An 18,159-nucleotide genomic window follows, 5' to 3' on the forward strand; every position below is an offset into this window, starting at 1 on the left:
TTGACTGTTGGAGAACGGATTTTCTACCGGATTATCATAACCTTCCATAACCAGACTCACGGAATTCCGTCGGCTGTGTATGCCAAGTTCTCCATCGATCGCGATCAAGGTCTAAAAAAATGGCCCTTCCAAAGTTTCTCGTTCAGGAAGGATAACAAAAGCCGCCATGAAGTAGAAGGACGGCGGCTGCGAGAAAGTTCCTGAAGAGCGAACCGATAATGTTGCCGCCACGACGAGCGCCACCGAAGACGACCATTCAAGCCGGAGTGACTCCTGTAAAATGTGGGGAAGCTGCAAGGAAGTCGTAGCTGTTGATTTGCCAGCCCAAGCGACACCCTCTGTCGCCGCCCCAGTTCCCATGGCCGAGAAGGCCGAAAGAAGGTCCCAGAACACTAGAAGGAGGAAGTGGTTGCAGCATCCGGAGGATAAGAAAAATGAGGTCCCTGTCCTAGTCGCTGAAGTTTAGGGAAACAAACCTAATCAAAGAGCCTGTGGCTGCGGCGCAGGTTGTGCCGGAAGTCGTCGTGGAACGAAGTTGAGTTTCTCCGGTGGCGGGTGGACGCTTGGTAAATTTGATGGTCTGCGGTTGAATTTGGTTCCATGCGCTGATTTTGTTTTTTTTTCCAGTTTCTGATTCCAACGTCCGAACAGATCGTGTAGGTCCAGCAGCAGTCGCTCTCGAATCTTAGCCTGGCGGGAGGAAATCAAGGCTCATGTCTACTCTTCCAACAACAACACCACTGGCAAAAGTTTCTTGGAGGCGGCGCTCAACTCTACTGTAGCGGCAGCGGCCAACAATACGGTTCCTATGTAGTCCTCGTCCAACCCGCCGACGGTCATCAACATCGGTGACGGCGAACGTCATCCAGACCAGGAACAACCTTATCAGTTAGCTGGACGCACGATCGCTCGAGCTGGCCGGTTGAGTTGGTAGTTCTGGATCCACGGCCATGAGCAGTGCCGTGAGGAGCCAGATCAGAAGTATTTCGGTGGAAGTAGCAGTGGAAGCTCGTGAAGTAGCAGCTCGGCCAGATGCAGCTCAAGCTCGATTTCGAGTGGAGGAAGCACCACGACAACAACCAGTAGCAACAACAGAAGTGGTCTGGTTGTATCGATTGCAGCAGCTGTAACGGTGGCCACGGCTGGTTTAAGTATCAGCAGCATCAGTTCCGAGCACGAGAACCTGCTCAACCAGCAGGCTCTGAACACGCTTTGCAACCAGAATTTCCTGCAATGGATCAACGGTTCATGATGAACCCGCCCAACTCCTTGCCGAATACGCCGCCGATCAGCTGCTCGGCCACCAATCCGGACGGATCGTCGTCGCCACCGCCCTGTGGGTAAGGACTGCCCAACGGCGAGGACTCACGCGTACACTGTCGTTGCGAGCCCGGCGCAACTCGATAGCCTTAACTCACATTCTCGATCTTCTTGTTCGGCATCTGAAAAGTGTGCAATTTTAGACGCCGAACTGGCCGATTTGTCGTGGGTTTTCTGCGAGGTCTTGCACGACTTCTGGTCGAACCTACACAGAAAAAAATAATCCGGTAAATTTACATCATTTATGATGTACCAAAAGTGCACGTCATTAATGATGCTAATTTAAATGAGTTTCATTTTAAATTTACATGACATCCAACGTAAATGAGCCGAACTAAAAGGTACTTCAAAACATGTAAATTTACGATGAAATCTACGTAAATTTAAGAAAGCGGTAAATTTTTTTACCCCGTTGAATCTAGAATCTGATGTAATTTTCAAAAGCATCGCGATTTGTATTGGCCCGTAGCATTTTCAAAACACATGCTTAAGGTTTTGTATTGATTTGATTTTAGCTCAAACAAAACAAAAACATGCATTCTAAGTGCTAAAAACAATACAAGTCAGAGCTTTTGATAACATATCAAAATCTAAATTCAACGAGGCTTGAAAAAGTGATGAAACCATTTTTGGTCACTCAAACTAACACTTGAATATGAGCGTATCTCACTGTAATGCTTTTTGTGAAAGATATTATAGGAATGCGAACTGTGTTTATAAAAAAGGTCTTCTACTTACAGTTTATTCCAAAGGTCATCGGTTAACCAAAGGTAGATCTTTTAGGATTGATGTGGCGGTCCGTGCCTGGAACGCTTGCAGAAAACTGTCGCGATGAGCGAGCGCTTGAAAGGCCTCTGCAAATCTGAAAAATAAAGCAGAGTAAAACAATGTTCTTCCATAAATTCTACGATTTAGCTTACCAGTCTTGTTGCGCTGAAAAAATTACGGGTTACACTGGGAAGGCAGTTCGGAGGCTAATAATCGTGCCACGGTTCGAAACCGACCGCCAACTAGAGCAAATTTTCTTCGTCGGCCAGGGGGTTTTTGTTCCTTGAATCAGCTGGAATATCGAGACGCAGTCGTCCTTGGCGTAGAGACTAGTGTCTAGTAGAAATTCTTCGCCTGGGCGTCTCTGCTACCGCTGAAAAAAATGAGAATTTTGACAAGTATACTTATATTTTTGTTTAGAAGTATAGCAAGTTACTACTCACCGATACATGTTTTACCCGACTAACACCAACAGGTGCATCATTGCGACGCCGCTCTGGCATTGCACGTTGGATTGTGCTTGCGGCTGTTGCTTCCTTAAGGAAACATAAAATAAGCTGAACTCCAAAAACAAAAAGGAACCGATACCAACCTCTGCTGAACGTTCGCCACGCCCTGCTTCACCTGATTCATTCCGTCATGCATTTTGTTTACCAAGTTGTGCATTTTATCCAACTTGATGCTCAACGTTCTGAGCTGGTCGTGCGTGGCCGTTTGAGATTCCCAAATCTGACGGAGCTCGCGAGCGTTGTGATCCTTGAACTGATTCTTCAAATCGCCTTCTGCAGCTTGTCCAGAAGTCCCTAGCGGTCTTTCTTCTGCTGTTCCGGCTTCTTCTGGTATCCTGGAATTCCTGCTTCAACTTGCCCTGATCTTCATCGGCCGGAACCTCCTCCGCGCCCTGGCTCTGAATGTGCATGCTGCTCCGAAGTCATCAGAAAGTGGAACAAGTCGTGACCGTTCTTCGGCAGCACCATGTTCTCCGCCCGGAAGCACATCTTGTAGTGCCGTCGTACATCTTGGCCCGCGTCGGGAACGGCTTGTTGCGGAAGTCTCGCAAACATTCGGATAAAAACTGCACGATTGTAGTAGGCGAAAAAACTACTAAAATTTTGCGAGAAACAAATCAAAACAAACACGCTTAATGACGTTCATGTAAATTTTAGTAATTATTATCCTTTTTGGTGGTGATTTTCGAATGTTCAGCTGCGCTAACACTGTCGAGTGGTTTTTTAAAACACACCTCGGTCAGACCCAGTCAACTCAATCGGAATTCTGAAACGGAATTCAATTCGAATCATTTACGTATTCCGTTTCAAACGGTTGTAGCATTTGAAACAGAATTCGAAAACGATTCGAATCGAATCGAATTCCGTTTCAAAATTCTGAAACGGAATTCAATTCGAATCGTTTACGCATTCCGTTTCAAACGCAACAACCGGTCGTACACGGAACTTAGATTGAGTTGACTGGGTAATGTTCCAACTTCATATCTATAGTTTTTTTTAATGGTCCTATAAGCTATTGTCATTCATATCTCGACATTTTTTTGATTAGGTCCTATAAACATAAGAAAGACAATAGCTTATAGGACCTTTTCAAAACAAACTCTGGATATGTTTATAGGACTTATTAAAAAAAAACTCTACCCTTTTGAAAAAGACCTTTTGAAAAAGAAAGCAAGACATGACAAATTTCCTCATAAATTCGTGTTGTGCCCTGATAAAAAGTCTAAATAACAGGATATCGTTGCCAAATAAAATTACTATTACTAAAAAAATTGTTAACGTACGTTATGAATGTCCCAAACCCAGTGGTGGTAACCATAGCTGAATATTCCAAGTGGTGAAAATTGTGGCCCTGACTTGTGGCTGTCACCCACTATCGCAAAAAAAAAGTTCGCGAACTGTTCCGAAAAGTTGTTTTTCTTTGTCGCTTCTCCGGTGAATATTTGTTTTAGACGATTCTTCCCATCAAATGTTATGGACAAGAACCGAAATTTCCTAATCTGAGTGCTTACCCTCGTGTGTGCCACTTCTTTGCGATGCGATTTCGTCTGGAAAACTCTCGCCGCTGGCGCACAGCTTGTTTTTCCTCCCGAAACAATCCCAGAGATTATCCGGCCGGGCAGCTCCTCCCTTTTCTCCGCTCCGCTCCGCCAGCTAGGTTCCACAAGCAGCAGCATGACCAACACGATCGTGACAAGTGTCGACCAGTACAACAAACTCATCAGCTCGCCAGCCCGGAACAGTGCAAGCAGATTCTCGCGGTGATGACGGAACTGGCCAGGCAGTTTTCCGCGGTTCAGTTCGTGGACGTTCCGGTGGAGGAACTGTCCGAGGTGGCGCTCAAGCAACAGATCGATGCCGTTCTGACGGTGATCTTCTTCCAGGCGGAAAAGGCCATTGATCGGATTGATGGTGTAGACATTGTCGCGCTGACGACCAATTGTCGAAAGCTGGCCGGAGCAGCAACATCAGTTGGTGGAGGTGCCAAGGAACCGCTGGAGAAACGAACCAACCTATGGATGCTGCGAATCAAAAGGATTTCTTAAAGCCACTGCCGAATACCGATTCTTCGTCGTCGTGGGCGATTCATCATCCCTGTCTAGATTGGTAGTTTGGTACCGCGGAATTTCTACAATATAGGTAATTCATAAAAGCTGGAGCAACATTTGAAAGGGGCGGTACGAGATTTCCCTTACGGCCTTTCGTCCCAATTAAACGCGTGTAATGAAAGGCCGTAAGAGCAATGTCGTACCGCCCCTATCAAATGTTTCTCCAGAAAGTTAACGTGAAGACTTCCATCATTGTCATGATTTTTCGTTCAAAGATATAAATTTTGCGTCGCTTTCAATATTTTGACAAAATTCCTTCAACAAGTTGTTTAGAATAGTGCCCTACATATGCTGATTCCTTTTGGTAACGATTATCCCATTCCTTGTAAAGTTATGGAAATCGTCATTAATCTATGATTGCTAACTAGGACGTCAATGACTGTGCCACAAAATTAAATAAATTTTGAAGCACAATTGATTTACATCAAAAAATCCTTCAGTGGCTTCAAGATGGCAACAACCGGCACATGCTGATTCCTTTTGGTGCTGAAATTCGTTAAATTGAATTTAATACAGAATATTTTATAGTGATGATCAAATTTCTTCCAAAATGATCAACGGCTTCACCTTAACTTGTTTTGAAAACAAAAGTGCATTTTACCTGAGCGCATCTGAACCTGTTGCAGCATCTCCGAATGCAATGTTTATTTTCAATAAGGATTCTGGATCCGATCATTGCCAACAAACAATGCATGCAGCTGCAAACATTCACAATTTTAAACAGGATGCACTGTTTGTTTACCAATAGGCCTAATTATTTTACATTAATTGATAGAGATTGAAAAAAAAACATCCACTGCATTGCGCGTCAAACAGTTGACTGGTTTGTTTTGCCAGCTGCCAGTCTGAGCAGGAGTGGGAATTTAAATTTACAACTTTTAGATTTTACGTTGAGAAAAATTTACATCGCTCGACAAATTACATGCCTTTCATGTTTTCAAATTTGTCATTTTGAGTGGACCAAAAGTTCATTTACATCAAATACACGCGTTACGTGTGATTTCACTTTACATCTTGGCTCTTTAAATGTGATACAATCAATTAAATTGAATTTCAGATTTACATCCCGCAAGTTTACGTTAGAAACATAGTTTAAATGCCGTGTAAATTTACACTTTTTTTTCTGTGTACTGCCCGCGTGTACAAGTACACCAGCACCTGTCCAATATCATTCAGCACAAGCCTGGATCACACGACATGGAAAACGGCTCGGACGAGCATCTGCAGATGTTCAACATTGAAGACTCGGAGAACAAAACCATGTGCGTCGGCGGAATCTACCCCACGTTGGCACAGTCGCTCGGGACGTTCAACCCGAAGGACGGTTTGGTGGTGGCCGTGGACGGTTCGCGGGTAGCCATTTACAATTACGAGTGGGTCGAGTGTATCGATGAGCTAATCCACGCGCTCAACGGCTGCACGGACATCCCGATTGCCCTACAGGTAAGCAAGTCAACACTGCAGTGTGCAGTGTACTGTACAAATCTTGCTTAATCTGATAACAGTTTTTTCAGTCATCAGGAAATGGCGGCCATTCTCAGCTGCCAGGACATTGACGCGTACGTGAACGTAATCGGCATAAACTCGTTCTGCAAGACGCGCTGGGCCGACCACCGAAACCAGCTGGTGACGTCCGGTAAGCCTCCCAGATTTCAAGGCCGTCCAAAAGTGCAGTTCGAGCGGCAGATAGCACTGGTGCATCCGTTTAAACAAATCTGATCGGTCAAGCAGCAGCTCGATCTAAAAATCTAAACAACTACTAAAACGTGAAATATTTCGCTTTTAATTTTGTGAAAATGCAATTCGAATAAAGAATTTCGTGAATATTAAATTTATAAATTTTTGTAAGTAACACTGTCACAATATCACACACACATATTCCTTATATTAACTGGCCGAGTTTAGTCCCGAAATGGTTGGCAATACCTTCGACGGACGGACCTCCGCCAATTCACTGGATCGGAAGTGCACGTCTGGGATGATTCGCTACAGCTGGCGCACGTCGCTAGTGCCGTCAAGATTGCGGCTGGATCGACCAGGACAATGTTACGCTGATGATTCCCAACACGCTAATCAGCTCGTGGGATCGCTCATAGGATGGTGGCGCCAACAACGCATCAAAGCTCGCCGAGGAAAACCTGTGCCACAGCTCCCAGTTGTTCAGCAAGGACAGGACAGGACAGGACAAGGACACCGGGGCATCTTCTTCATGTACGATCCGCTATAGTACGATGACATAGTGTTTGACCTGCAAAACAAGCCTGCAGAAATGCATTGGTTATCGATAGCGAAGTTGACCGAACCTGCGAATAACGAACATGGTGCTGCCGCTGGACGACTCGACGCCGTTCTGCGAGGACATTAACCGCCAGATCGTGTGCGCCTGTGTCCGCCGGATTCCGCTGCACGAGTTGGAGAGGCGCAACGACAACGTCAACGCCCAGAACGTGCGCGATGTCGCAATGTATCTTCGACCGCTGCCCGGCCCTGTACTTGGTCCACTGGGTCCGAGTGAGAAATCCTGCCTTCTTTGGATGACAACCATCTGAAACCGGTTTCTGCATTTACGGAGGGTTTTCGAAAAGTGCACCCGCCCAAAAAGTGCGCACCTTTTCCAGGGACATGCCCAAATAAGAAGCATGTACTTGATGTGGCCGGCTCTTGACTCGTGCGTATGGTTGATCAGAAACGTCAGCTTGGTCCAGTAATCAACCGGATTGGAAGCATCAAGTGAACGTGCAGTTGACCTCCAGTTCGTGTTCCGTCTCCGAAGAAAAAAATTATCAAATCTACGAATATAAAAATTGTTTTAGTAAATTAGCTTTTGAAAGCATGCAAGAGAAGTCTTTACACGCGATCGCCTACTCTCGGAAACATCATTCCTGGGTCGACCAAGAACATCTTATCGATTGGCAAGGCTGCCCTGCAGGCTTTCATTGATTCGCTCTAAAGGCCCCCTGAATTGGGCTAGCCGCGGCCCGTTCCGTCACGTCCGAAGTGCTGGTCAATCCGGCCGAGTCTAGCGGCAGTGGTGGCCGAGTGGTTGGCAACACCTTCGACGGAAAGGCCCCCGTCGAATCACCGGGCCGAAAGTGCGCATCTGCAATGATTCTCTACCGATGGCACTCGTCGCCATTGCCGTCGAGGGTTGTGACACGATGACCAGCGCGTGGCATTGCTCGGTGGGACTCCGGCGAAGAGGCGTGTGTAGCCAACCTGCTCACTCCTGCTGAACTGACTACTGTTGTTGCTTGTCCTCAAAAGTTTTCCTAACCACAATCGTCCTCTTCGTTCCGGTGAATCTGTCTCTCGCTTCCGAAACCTGTTTCCGGCTTTTGGCTCGTGCGTATGGCCCAGCAAAAACACCGGTCCAGAGTTCTATCGGCTCGTTAGCAGTAGCAGTTAGGCGTGCAGTTGCAGTCCCCCGAAAACGAAAAAATTGAATCTACGAAAATAATCATTGTTTTAATCAAATTAGCTTATTAGCTTTTTATGTAAATAATAAACAAATACCGAAATTGGCAGGCTTCAGCTCAAACTCAACGAAAAACTTCCGGCAGAAAACATTTTCCGGTTCTGGTTCACGGAACGCGGGAATAAAGATTCAGCACAGGCAGCGGCGGCAATCCGTCCCGAAAAAATATTGTGTTTATTTACCTTTTTGGACTGCTCGAAATCATAAAAACAAACATTTCAACAGTGCGGCCAGTTTCATGGAAAACTGCTGGAACGAATATTTTTTGGCAACCCTGACTGCATGAATGAAAAATTTCATTCGAGCATGATCTGAGCACGATGTACACGATGAGCGCGATCTGGCGCGATTTGGGCGCGATGAGCAAAAAAGACCGCGATGAAGGTAAGATGAGCAAGGATGAAGGAATGTGGTGCGATTTGGCACGATTTCGTTCAAATCGCGAAGTGTCATCCCCCTCGCACGACAACCTAAATAACAAAACCGTGCGACGTCGGTCGAATGTCGTACGACAATGTCGAACAATTTCGATGATCGATCGCACGACAAATACGACATTTTGGTGCAAAAACGTATGACATTCGTGCGAATGTCGCACGACATTGTCGTGCGACGTCGTACGGTTGCACGGACGACAAACGACGGACGTCCGACGGACTTTTCAGTCAGGGTAATGGTGTATGTCGGATCCTGTCTCGAAACGAAACGAAACTATTGGCACTACGCCCCCCGGGGCATGGCCTTCCTCTAACGTGGGATTTCTGCTCCAGCGCCTCTGACGAGACAGGAGAAACCGGGACCGATGTTTTACTTCACCATCCCATAGAAGCTCAGTGGATAAGTCTGTCTCATGAATGCTCATATCCAATATTGGAACCCGGAAAGCGGTTCGTAAGAACCTGGAGCCTAGCCTGGAGCTTACTTTCCCACATTGACTGGGCAGCCCGCCGGCGGTTCGCTGGCGGACCGCCAAACCGCTCTGGCGATCCGCCAGCGTTTGATTTGGCGGACCACGGGCGACCCGCTGGCGGATAAAATTTGCAACAATTTGGCGCACGATCAGTTTTTTTTATCGTGACGTTGGTCCGCCAGCGACTCGCCCCGGGGTCGCCCAGGTTTGCCTTGAAATGTTTCACCCGCCGTTCATCCGCCCCACATACGCCGTTTTGTATGGTTCAACCGCCCCTATAGGATGGTCCGCCAGCGGGTCGCCCTCGATACGCCTCCCATATAAAAGTTCATTCGTCTAAAAAGCCCCAACCGCCGTGGCTCGCCCTCGACCCGCCTTTCATATACGGTTCGGCCGCCCCTGTAAGATGGTCCGCCAGCGGGTCGCCCTCGATACGCCTCCCATATAAAAGTTCATCCGCCTAAAAGCCCCAACCGCCGTGGCTCGCCCTCGACCCGCCTTTCATATACGGTTCGGCCGCCCCTGTAAGATGGTCCGCCAGCGGGTCGCCCCCGATCCGCCCCCTATATAAAGTTCATCCGCCTAAAAAGCCCCAACCGCCTTGGCTCGCCCTTGATGCGCCTTTCATATACAGTTCGGCCGTCCCTGTAAGATGGTCCGCCAGCGGGTCGCCCCCAATCAGCCCCCTATATAAAGTTCAACCGCCTTGACTTGCCCTTGATGCGCCTCTCATATACGGTTCAGCCGCCCCTGTAGGTTGGTTCGCCAGCGGGTCGCCCTTGATACGCCCCCCATATAAAATTCATCCGCCCAAAAAGCCCCAACCGCCTTGGCTCGCCCTTGATGCGCCTTTCATACATATTTCATCCGCCCAAGCAGAATACCCGTTCAGGTTCCTTCAGGATTCTGATAGTGTTTTTTCAAGTTCATCTAAAACTGAAAAAAACACAAAGTGCTTTATATAGAATTGCAGATCTTTGTAGATTCTTGTGTGCTGAAATTTAGAAATAAAACAAATATATGAAAAAAACATAATTTTCAACATAATGTTGTTCTCAATACATATTACGTGCGTTGTTAGTTCACTGAGGTGAAATGATGAAAAAAATAAAGAAACATAATAATATATTGATAAGCAAACTTATTGCGAAGATTTTTCATTTCCTGGAAATAAAAATAATTCTTAAACTAATTCTTAAAAACTAAATTATTTAAAATGTTCATGTATTATTGGTACTTACATATAAACAGGCAATGTTATTCAATCTAATCTCATTGTTAATTCATGAAGGTTGTCTGAATCAACATGACTCGTCGCGTCCCGGCGCAAAACGCCGGCAATATTGCCCTACCTGCGGCTCAAGCAGGCAAAAAGTGGGAATTTCCAAAAGGAAGGTTGAGGCCTCAACTGATGGCCAAAAACCGGGAATTTCCAAAAGGAAGGTGCTTTTGGAAGTGACATCGAACAGCAAAAAGACGAAAAAGAGCGACGGTACTGTACCGATGGATGAGGAGGAGGAGAACTCTTCGTCGCACGAGGAGCAGCTATTGAAGAACAACAAGTTTGCTGGACTGCCTGACGAGGACCAGGTAGCGGAAGCAAAGGAGAATGAAGTGAAACAGCGAAAGGAGAAACTGCCTCCTTTTTATGTGCGGCAATCAGCAGCAACGATCGACTTTCGAGCGGGGCTGGTTGAACTCATCAAGTCTGGGAAAGTCCAAGGCAACATTCGTCTGTGTCAGGACGGATTTAAGGTGCTGGTGCAATCCAGGCAGCACTATCAACTGGTCAAGGATTACTTGACCGAAAACGAGGCGGAGTACTTTACCCATGATGTCGTCATGGATAAGCCGTACAAAATCGTCGTCAGAGGTCTGTACGACATGCCAGTGGAGGAATTAGCTGCCGAGCTAAAAGTTTTGAAACTGGATGTGTTGGCCGTGCACAAAATGAGCCGACGCAACAAAGACATCAAGTACCGTGACCAGCTCTACCTGCTGCATTTGGCTAAGGGATCGACGACGCTTCCTGAGCTGAAGGCAATTCGAGCGGTTTTCAACATTATCGTGTCGTGGGAGCGATACCGACCAGTGCATCGTGACGTCACACAATGCTTCAACTGCCTGGGCTTCGGGCACGGAGGTAAGAACTGCCACCTAAAGCGTCGTTGCGCCAAATGTGGTACCGATGCGCACATCACATCCCAGTGCATCCAAGATTCGCTGGTGAAGTGCCTCAACTGCAACGGTGAGCACTCGTCAACCGACCGAAAGTGCCCCAAGAGAGCTGAGTTCGTGAAAATTCGGCAGCAAGCATCGACGAAGAATCAGCCTCAGCGTCGTAGAACTCCTCCAGCCCTGGTGGAGCAAAATTTTCCACCTCTTCAACCGCGACGCCAGGTCCCGAACTTGGCACCGTTGCCGTTGGATCCCAGGAAGAGAGCTGAGATGAATCATCCACGGCCGGGTTCCAGCCAGGAGCCGAGACCGCCACCACCGGGCTTCAGCCAGGAGCCAAGACCAACCCAAGAACCAGCAGTTGAGGAAAATGGTAATGATCTTTACACCTCAACCGAACTCCTCAATATTTTCAAACAGATGTCCGCTGCACTGCGTGGATGCAAAACCAAGACCCAGCAGATTGAAGTGCTGACCTCGTTCGTCATCCAGTATGGATCGTAGGTCCCTCAAGCTGCTGAATTGGAACGCTTGCTCCATTAGGAGGAAGAATTTAGAGCTGGTGGATTTTCTTCGCGAGAAGGAGATCGACGTAGCTGCCATCACGGAAACTCATCTGAAGCCCGGTGAAAAAGTTTATCTGCAAAACTACAAGATCGCGACGCAGCTCGATAGGACCACCTCTGGAGGAGGAGGTGTGCTTGTCGCTGTTCATCGTGATCTCAAGCCACGCCGGCTGCCACACTTTAAGCTGGACATCATCGAGGCCGTTGGAGTGGAAATTCCCACTTCGGTTGGCCCAGTACTCTTCATTGCTGCATACTGCCCACGTCAGGTGAATTCCAGAGATGGTTCAGCAGCAAAACTGAAGAGCGATATCCAGAAGCTGACACGGCGGAGCGCAAAGTACATCATCGCTGGTGACCTCAACGCGAAGCATGAAGTTTGGGGCAACAGCAGGAGGAATCGGAACGGAGTGATTCTGCACAACGATCTGCAAAACGGATACTACAACGTTGTGAGTCCAGATCGTCCAACGAGGGTGGCTCGGTCTGGGAATCACTCAATCATCGACTTCTTCATTACCAATATGGCTGAGAACGTGGCTCATCCTGAGGTGTTTGAAGAGTTGAGTTCTGATCACTATCCGGTGGTTGTGGAGGTTGGAGCTTCCGTTACTCCGCAGCGGCAACCAACCCGGAAAGATTACCACAACGTTGACTGGCAGCAGTTTCAGCAAGTGGTCGACAGCAACATCGACTATGATCAACAGCCGGAAACTTCTGCTGATATTGATCGTTCGCTGGAGGTGATCCAGCAGGCTATCAACCAAGCAGAGGCTGCCAACGTTCGGGAGGTTCCTGTTAATTTTAAGGTAACTGATATTGACGTAGATACTAAACACTTGATTAGACTTAGGAATGTTTATAGGAGACAATATCAACGGACTGGGGACTATGACAAAAGATTTCAGTGAACAATTTGAACAAAATCATACAAGACCGACTTGACAATATCAGAAATCAAGAATTTTCAAAACATGTAAGCCAGCTTGGGAATTATTCAAAACCATTTTGGAAACTTTCAAAAGTTCTTAAAAACAAACCAAAGCCTATTCCTCCTCTTATTGTTGAGGATTCTCCTTTGATTACATCCGAGGAAAAGGCAAATGCACTTGGGCTTCATTTTGTTAGTTCACATAATCTTGGCGCTTCCATGACCAGCCGTAAAGAAACATCAGTTGCCAATAGTATTTCAACAATTAATAACTCTACCTTTGAATTTCCTGCAGATTCCCATGTTTCTGGTGAGGAAGTCAAAGTTGCAGTTAAACAAATGAAAAATATGAAAGCTCCAGGCTTTGATAACATTTTAATCTAGTGTTGAAAAACAGAGTGATCAGTTCTTTCAACATCTAGCCAATATTTTCAATAAATGTTTGCAACTTGGTTACTTCCCTACCAATTGGAAACTGGGCAAAGTCATACCAATTTTGAAGCCTCAAAAGATCCAACATCGCCAACAAGTTATCGTCCCATTAGTCTTTTGAGTAGTCTGTCCAAACTCTTTGAGAAGGTCATCTATTCAAGGCTTTTGGATTTTACCAACGATAATAATATAATTTTGAACGAGCAGTTTGGCTTCCGAAAGGGTCATAATACTGCTCATCAGCTTACGAGAGTAACTAAAATCATCAAGCAGAACAAGCTTGAGTCTAAATCAACTGCTATGGCTTTGTTGGATGTTGAGAAGGCTTTTGACAATGTTTGGCATGATGGTTTGATACATAAACTGTATTTATACGGTTTTCCAATGTATCTTATCAAAATTATCCAGCACTATCTTTCGGAGAGATCGTTCAAGGTTTTTCTGAATGGGATTGCTTCTGGATTATTCAACATTGATGCTGGGGTTCCCAAGGAAGTATTCTTGGCCCACTTCTGTACAATATTTTTACATCTGATTTGCCTACTCTTCCTGGTAATGGTGTGTTGTCACTTTTTGCTGATGACACTGCCGTTATTTATAAGGGTAAAATAACCAGATATTTAGTTGGCCGTCTTCAGAAGGGTCTTGACGTTCTTTCCGAATACTTTGGCGACTGGAAAATTCGCATAAATGCAGCCAAAACTCAAACCATCATTTTTCCACTTTCCAAATCGGCCCGATTTGTCCCAAAGGATGATGTTTTGATTAAAATGAATGATGTTTCGATACCCTGGTCAAAAGAAGTTGTCTATTTAGGTCTCATACTTGACTCGAAACTTTTGTTTCGGCAGCATGTAGACAAAATATTGAACAAGTGCAGCATTCTCATCAGGTGTTTGTATCCTTTAATTAACAGAAAATCAAAGCTATCTTTGAAAAATAAGTTAGCAGTTTACAAACAAATAATTTACCCCGTTATTGAGTATGCAGTACCTGTTTGGGAGTGTTGCGCTAGAACTCATAAATTGAAGCTCCAGCGTGTCCAAAACAAGGTACTCAAAATGGTTTTGAATGTTCCTGGCTGGACAAGATCAAGTGAGGTTCATGAATTAGCAGAAGTAAAAATGTTGGATCAGAAGATTCAAGAAAAATGTTTGAAATTCAGGGAAAAATGTGCTATATCTGAATACCCCTTGATTCAAGGATTGGTTTAGTTTATGGTAAGTTTAAGTTAGTTTTAGGTTAGGTTATGTTTTCTTAACATTTTTTTCCTCATTGTACCTAGTGTTACAAAAATGATAAATCATATACTTTTAAAGTTAAGAAAATGAACAGTGTTTAAATCACGAAAAGCAAACTAAAGCTGAAGAGCCACAGCTGACCACTTATTATGTAAACCAAATGTAATTATTATAAGAAAGATTCAATAAAGTATATTTAATTCAAAAAAAAAAAATACTCTAATCTAATCAAACACAAGCGCAGCTAATCCGAAGAAAGTATCCTAGTAGATTACACCCCATGTTCATTCTTGTCATTCAATTTGATCATATATTGTATGGGGGAATGGTAGATATGAATATAAAAATCTTACAGTGAAAAGATAAATACAAATAAGTAGTAATTTTAAAGATGATTCCGGGAAGCTGCAAAACAAACAACTATAATTAAAAAGACAAATGCTCCAGATGGTTCCATTGCTGAAAGAAAAGGAATAGTATAAGGAAGGATATAAACATTTAAATAAATCATCTAGTGAATAGATAAATGTAGGCATTAAAACTGAAGAAGATTCCCGGAAGCTGGAAGAAAGATAATTATATTTTAAAGAAAAATTCTTCAGGTTGCTATTTCAGTAACTGTCGTTAGCTTGGTCGTTAGTTCATGAAATTTGATTATATATGGTATGGAGGAATGGTAGAAAAAAGGACAAGGAATAGGTATGATATAAACATTCAAATAAATCAAATGAAGAATAGATAAATACATATAAGCAGTTCATTTATAAATGATCCAGGAAGCTGTTAAAAAAATTAAACACAATTTTAAATGATACTGTTGCCACTGAACTGATAATTGAAAATAATTGAAATTACTTCCTACCAACGTCCTGCATCATGCACACCTAAAAAACGTCAAACAAAAGAAAGACAAAAATCGCTGCTGCACCACTACCCAGTAAGAAATACGGGGCCGATCGGGTCTGATCGTCAGAGCGACGATCAGACCTACCGGGGCTGATGCGGGTCTGATTTTGAGACACGCATCAGACCCGAATCAAGGTATTTTGCACCCGAAACGTCAACCTGTCAAGGTTGTTCGAACATCGCAAGAGGCCTACGTGCGGGGGCGATGTAAGGGCGACGTAAAGGTGAAAAATCGGACGCGCATCAAGCTCTTTTTTATGGTTCTTCTTCTTCTTTTTCCGTCATCTGTCATCAGGGGTTTGTTTTGATTGAAAGAATTTCTATTTTTTGATCCGATTATTTTGCGTGTTTGCACTTTATTAATCAAATTATATCGTTTATACTAAATTCTGCGTACAATCAATCTTTTTTCACTTGTTTTGCTGCTTTTGATAGTCCGGAGCAAGGAAGAGCGGGAGCTGGTCCAGTTTGGTAGAGCTTTTCCGTTCACTTTCAATCTTCCGGCGACTTATTGACCGGGTTCGTTTTCACCGGTCACATCCAGTACGGTAGACTGCAGCGGTTCCACCTAGTTCCCCACAGGACGGCGACCGTCGCCGAGCCTGATCCATCCAGCGACGTTCCGAGGGAACTTGCAGTTGGTGATTGTCCGACGAATCTATTCTTGAGCCATAGCCGTCCCTGGTCCCTGGCAGTTCCGGATTGTATGACCCTATTTAATGAGGAAAAATAAACAATTAGTGATCCGAAGGAAGCAAATATTACAAATAAATCACCCTATTTTGAACGAGAAAAGGCCAGGATCGTGGACCGGATTCACTTGAACTTGACCTGGCGTATTTGTGCAGGTTCGTTCCAGGTCACTTGCAAGGCGGTGACCGTCTACCGAGCCTGATCCACGCATCGACGTTTAAGGGAACATGCAGGGCCATAAAGGTCGAGCCTATTTCGTCCAGCATCGTTCCGAGGGCACGTGCAGGTTGGTGACCGCCCGGCAAGTCTGTTAATTTACTTGGGGCATCGAGGTCCATTTCCGTTCCGCACCGCGTGCCATTCCGGATTGCATGAACCTATTTAGAAAAGAAAAAAACAATTAGTGAACCAAATCATGCAAATGTTCCAAATAAATTTCCGAAATTTGAGAACCAACAGGCCACCCGCCGTTTCGAGGACAGCGTTGTTCCGAAGACACTTTCAGGGCCATGACCGAGCTAATTCCGTGCAGCGTTGCTCTCGTCGTCGGTATGGCCGTTCGAGTGGCATTTCCGGATAGCTTCCGGAGCAGCTGGAGCAATGTTCCAGGAACGTCTTGGGGGAATCTTGAGGAAAAAAAAACTTTTAGGAACACGGTTCCGGAGATTCTTCGTTAACCTTGTGGCTGGATGTCGGACTTTTTGGTATGCTACGGTACATAAACTGTTGGGGTCGTTGAAAACACGACCTGTTCAAACGGCAGCTTTCGGTACTAGTACTGTACTGGGAAACCTCCGGGAGCTCGGAGGTGATTGTAGATCTTGCGCTTCTAAAACCGAACCGCCAGTTGGATTCGTTGTTCGTTAGCTCAATAGACTGCACCTGAACGGTCCGCAGACACACTACCGCTGTCGTTCTTGCCAGCATCCGATCCGGAAGTGTACTTTTTTTCGTCATCTCGTCCAACGAGATTGCGTGACTAGCTCGCTTCCTCCGCAGCTACTACCAAATTTTCCCAAGGCCTTGCCGGAGTTTCCTTGATCCGCTCTAGGATCTGACGATTCCAAAATTCAACGCGAATCTGGTTGCTGCTGGAACTGCTGCATGTGGTTTGCCTCGGTCAACGGAGCGGCTGCCTTTGACAGTCGACGATCCTCCTTTTCCGCATCACTAACCAAAGATCCGATGATAATCTGCTTCGATTAGACTGCGGCGTTGTACGGCCACCGTTGCCGATTATCTTGCAGGATGACTCCGGGCACCGGGAAGCGATCGTCCTCCTTGGAGACCGGCACTGTTGCTGCGCAGGTGGGCCATGGTGTGCTATTAGTTTGATCCCAGCGCACTTGCAGGGTCATGAACGTCAATCCAGGCTGTTCCGCCCAGCATCGTTTCGAGATAACTTACAAGCTTCCGGCGACTTATTGCTTCACCGACCCGACTGGGACCTTTTCAACCTTGTTTTCAACAGTCACATCCAGTACGATCTGTTGCAGAGGTTCCATCTGTTGCCCAACGGAAGGCCAGTGTCTGACCAGCGAATGCCTTCAGTAGAAAGGCATGCTCGGGGCGTGCTTGCCGAAGAATGCGACAAGCTCGTTGCGCAATTTGCCAATTGCGGCGCTATGTAAATTAATTACATTTGTTAATGTTTTTATTTACCAAGTGTTGACTCACCACTGTTGACTGGTTCCTACGCTTCGCCGGGACGAGACGGAACGCGAGTTGCGTTTCGGGGGTTGTCCTGCTGGCTCGTATTGGGCGCTGCCTCCCGCTCATGCGCCGGTTCACGGCCTGCGTATCCGGCAAGCCAAGAGACCGCGGCTTTCGGCAATTTCACCGGAACCACTCAATGTTAATTCTCTTCGTCGTCATCATCCGACCGATTTCCCCGCGGATCAGACCAGCCAGTACCTAGTTGGAAGCAGAATATTGAAAAGGACTGGAGTCAATGCGACCATGTCACTGGGTGTAGATGAACCGCGGATCGTACCGCTCTTGCCGTCACCCTGCTGCTGATCCAGAAAATCGTCATTGACCGGTAAAGACCCTGATTTCTTCCTTCTTACTTTTCAGCTCTAGCTACAGCTCCTGAAGCTTCCTGGTCACGTTCCCTCTCCCT

General features: G+C 45.8%; 2 protein-coding genes across 7 annotated transcripts in view; one reads left to right on the forward strand and one right to left on the reverse strand.

Moving 5' to 3' along the window:
- The window catches only part of LOC119766572 (26S proteasome regulatory subunit 6A-B-like), a 323,195-nt gene that overhangs the window by 260,398 nt on the left and 44,638 nt on the right, over positions 1-18,159 (forward strand). The window lies entirely within an intron of this gene.
- On the reverse strand, positions 15,726-16,337 carry LOC119766575. The gene is made up of 2 exons (XM_038251387.1): positions 16,121-16,337; positions 15,726-16,056 (listed from the first exon to the last, which is right to left on the reverse strand). The coding sequence occupies exons 1-2, from the start codon at positions 16,246-16,248 to the stop codon at positions 15,879-15,881; spliced, it is 306 nt and encodes a 101-aa protein (XP_038107315.1). The 5' UTR covers positions 16,249-16,337; the 3' UTR covers positions 15,726-15,878.

This window comes from Culex quinquefasciatus, chromosome 2, assembly GCF_015732765.1.
Source record: "Culex quinquefasciatus strain JHB chromosome 2, VPISU_Cqui_1.0_pri_paternal, whole genome shotgun sequence".
Taxonomy (NCBI): domain Eukaryota; kingdom Metazoa; phylum Arthropoda; class Insecta; order Diptera; family Culicidae; genus Culex; species Culex quinquefasciatus.

Bases quoted from the DNA above. Each gene is read 5' to 3' on its own strand.
- LOC119766575 (XM_038251387.1), bottom strand. From the start codon at position 16,248: ATGCGTGGATCAGGCTCGGTAGACGGTCACCGCCTTGCAAGTGACCTG. The intron at 16,057-16,120 runs GTGATTTATTTG...CTCATTAAATAG, and splicing joins CTTTTCTCGTTCAAAATAGG to GGTCATACAATCCGGAACTG.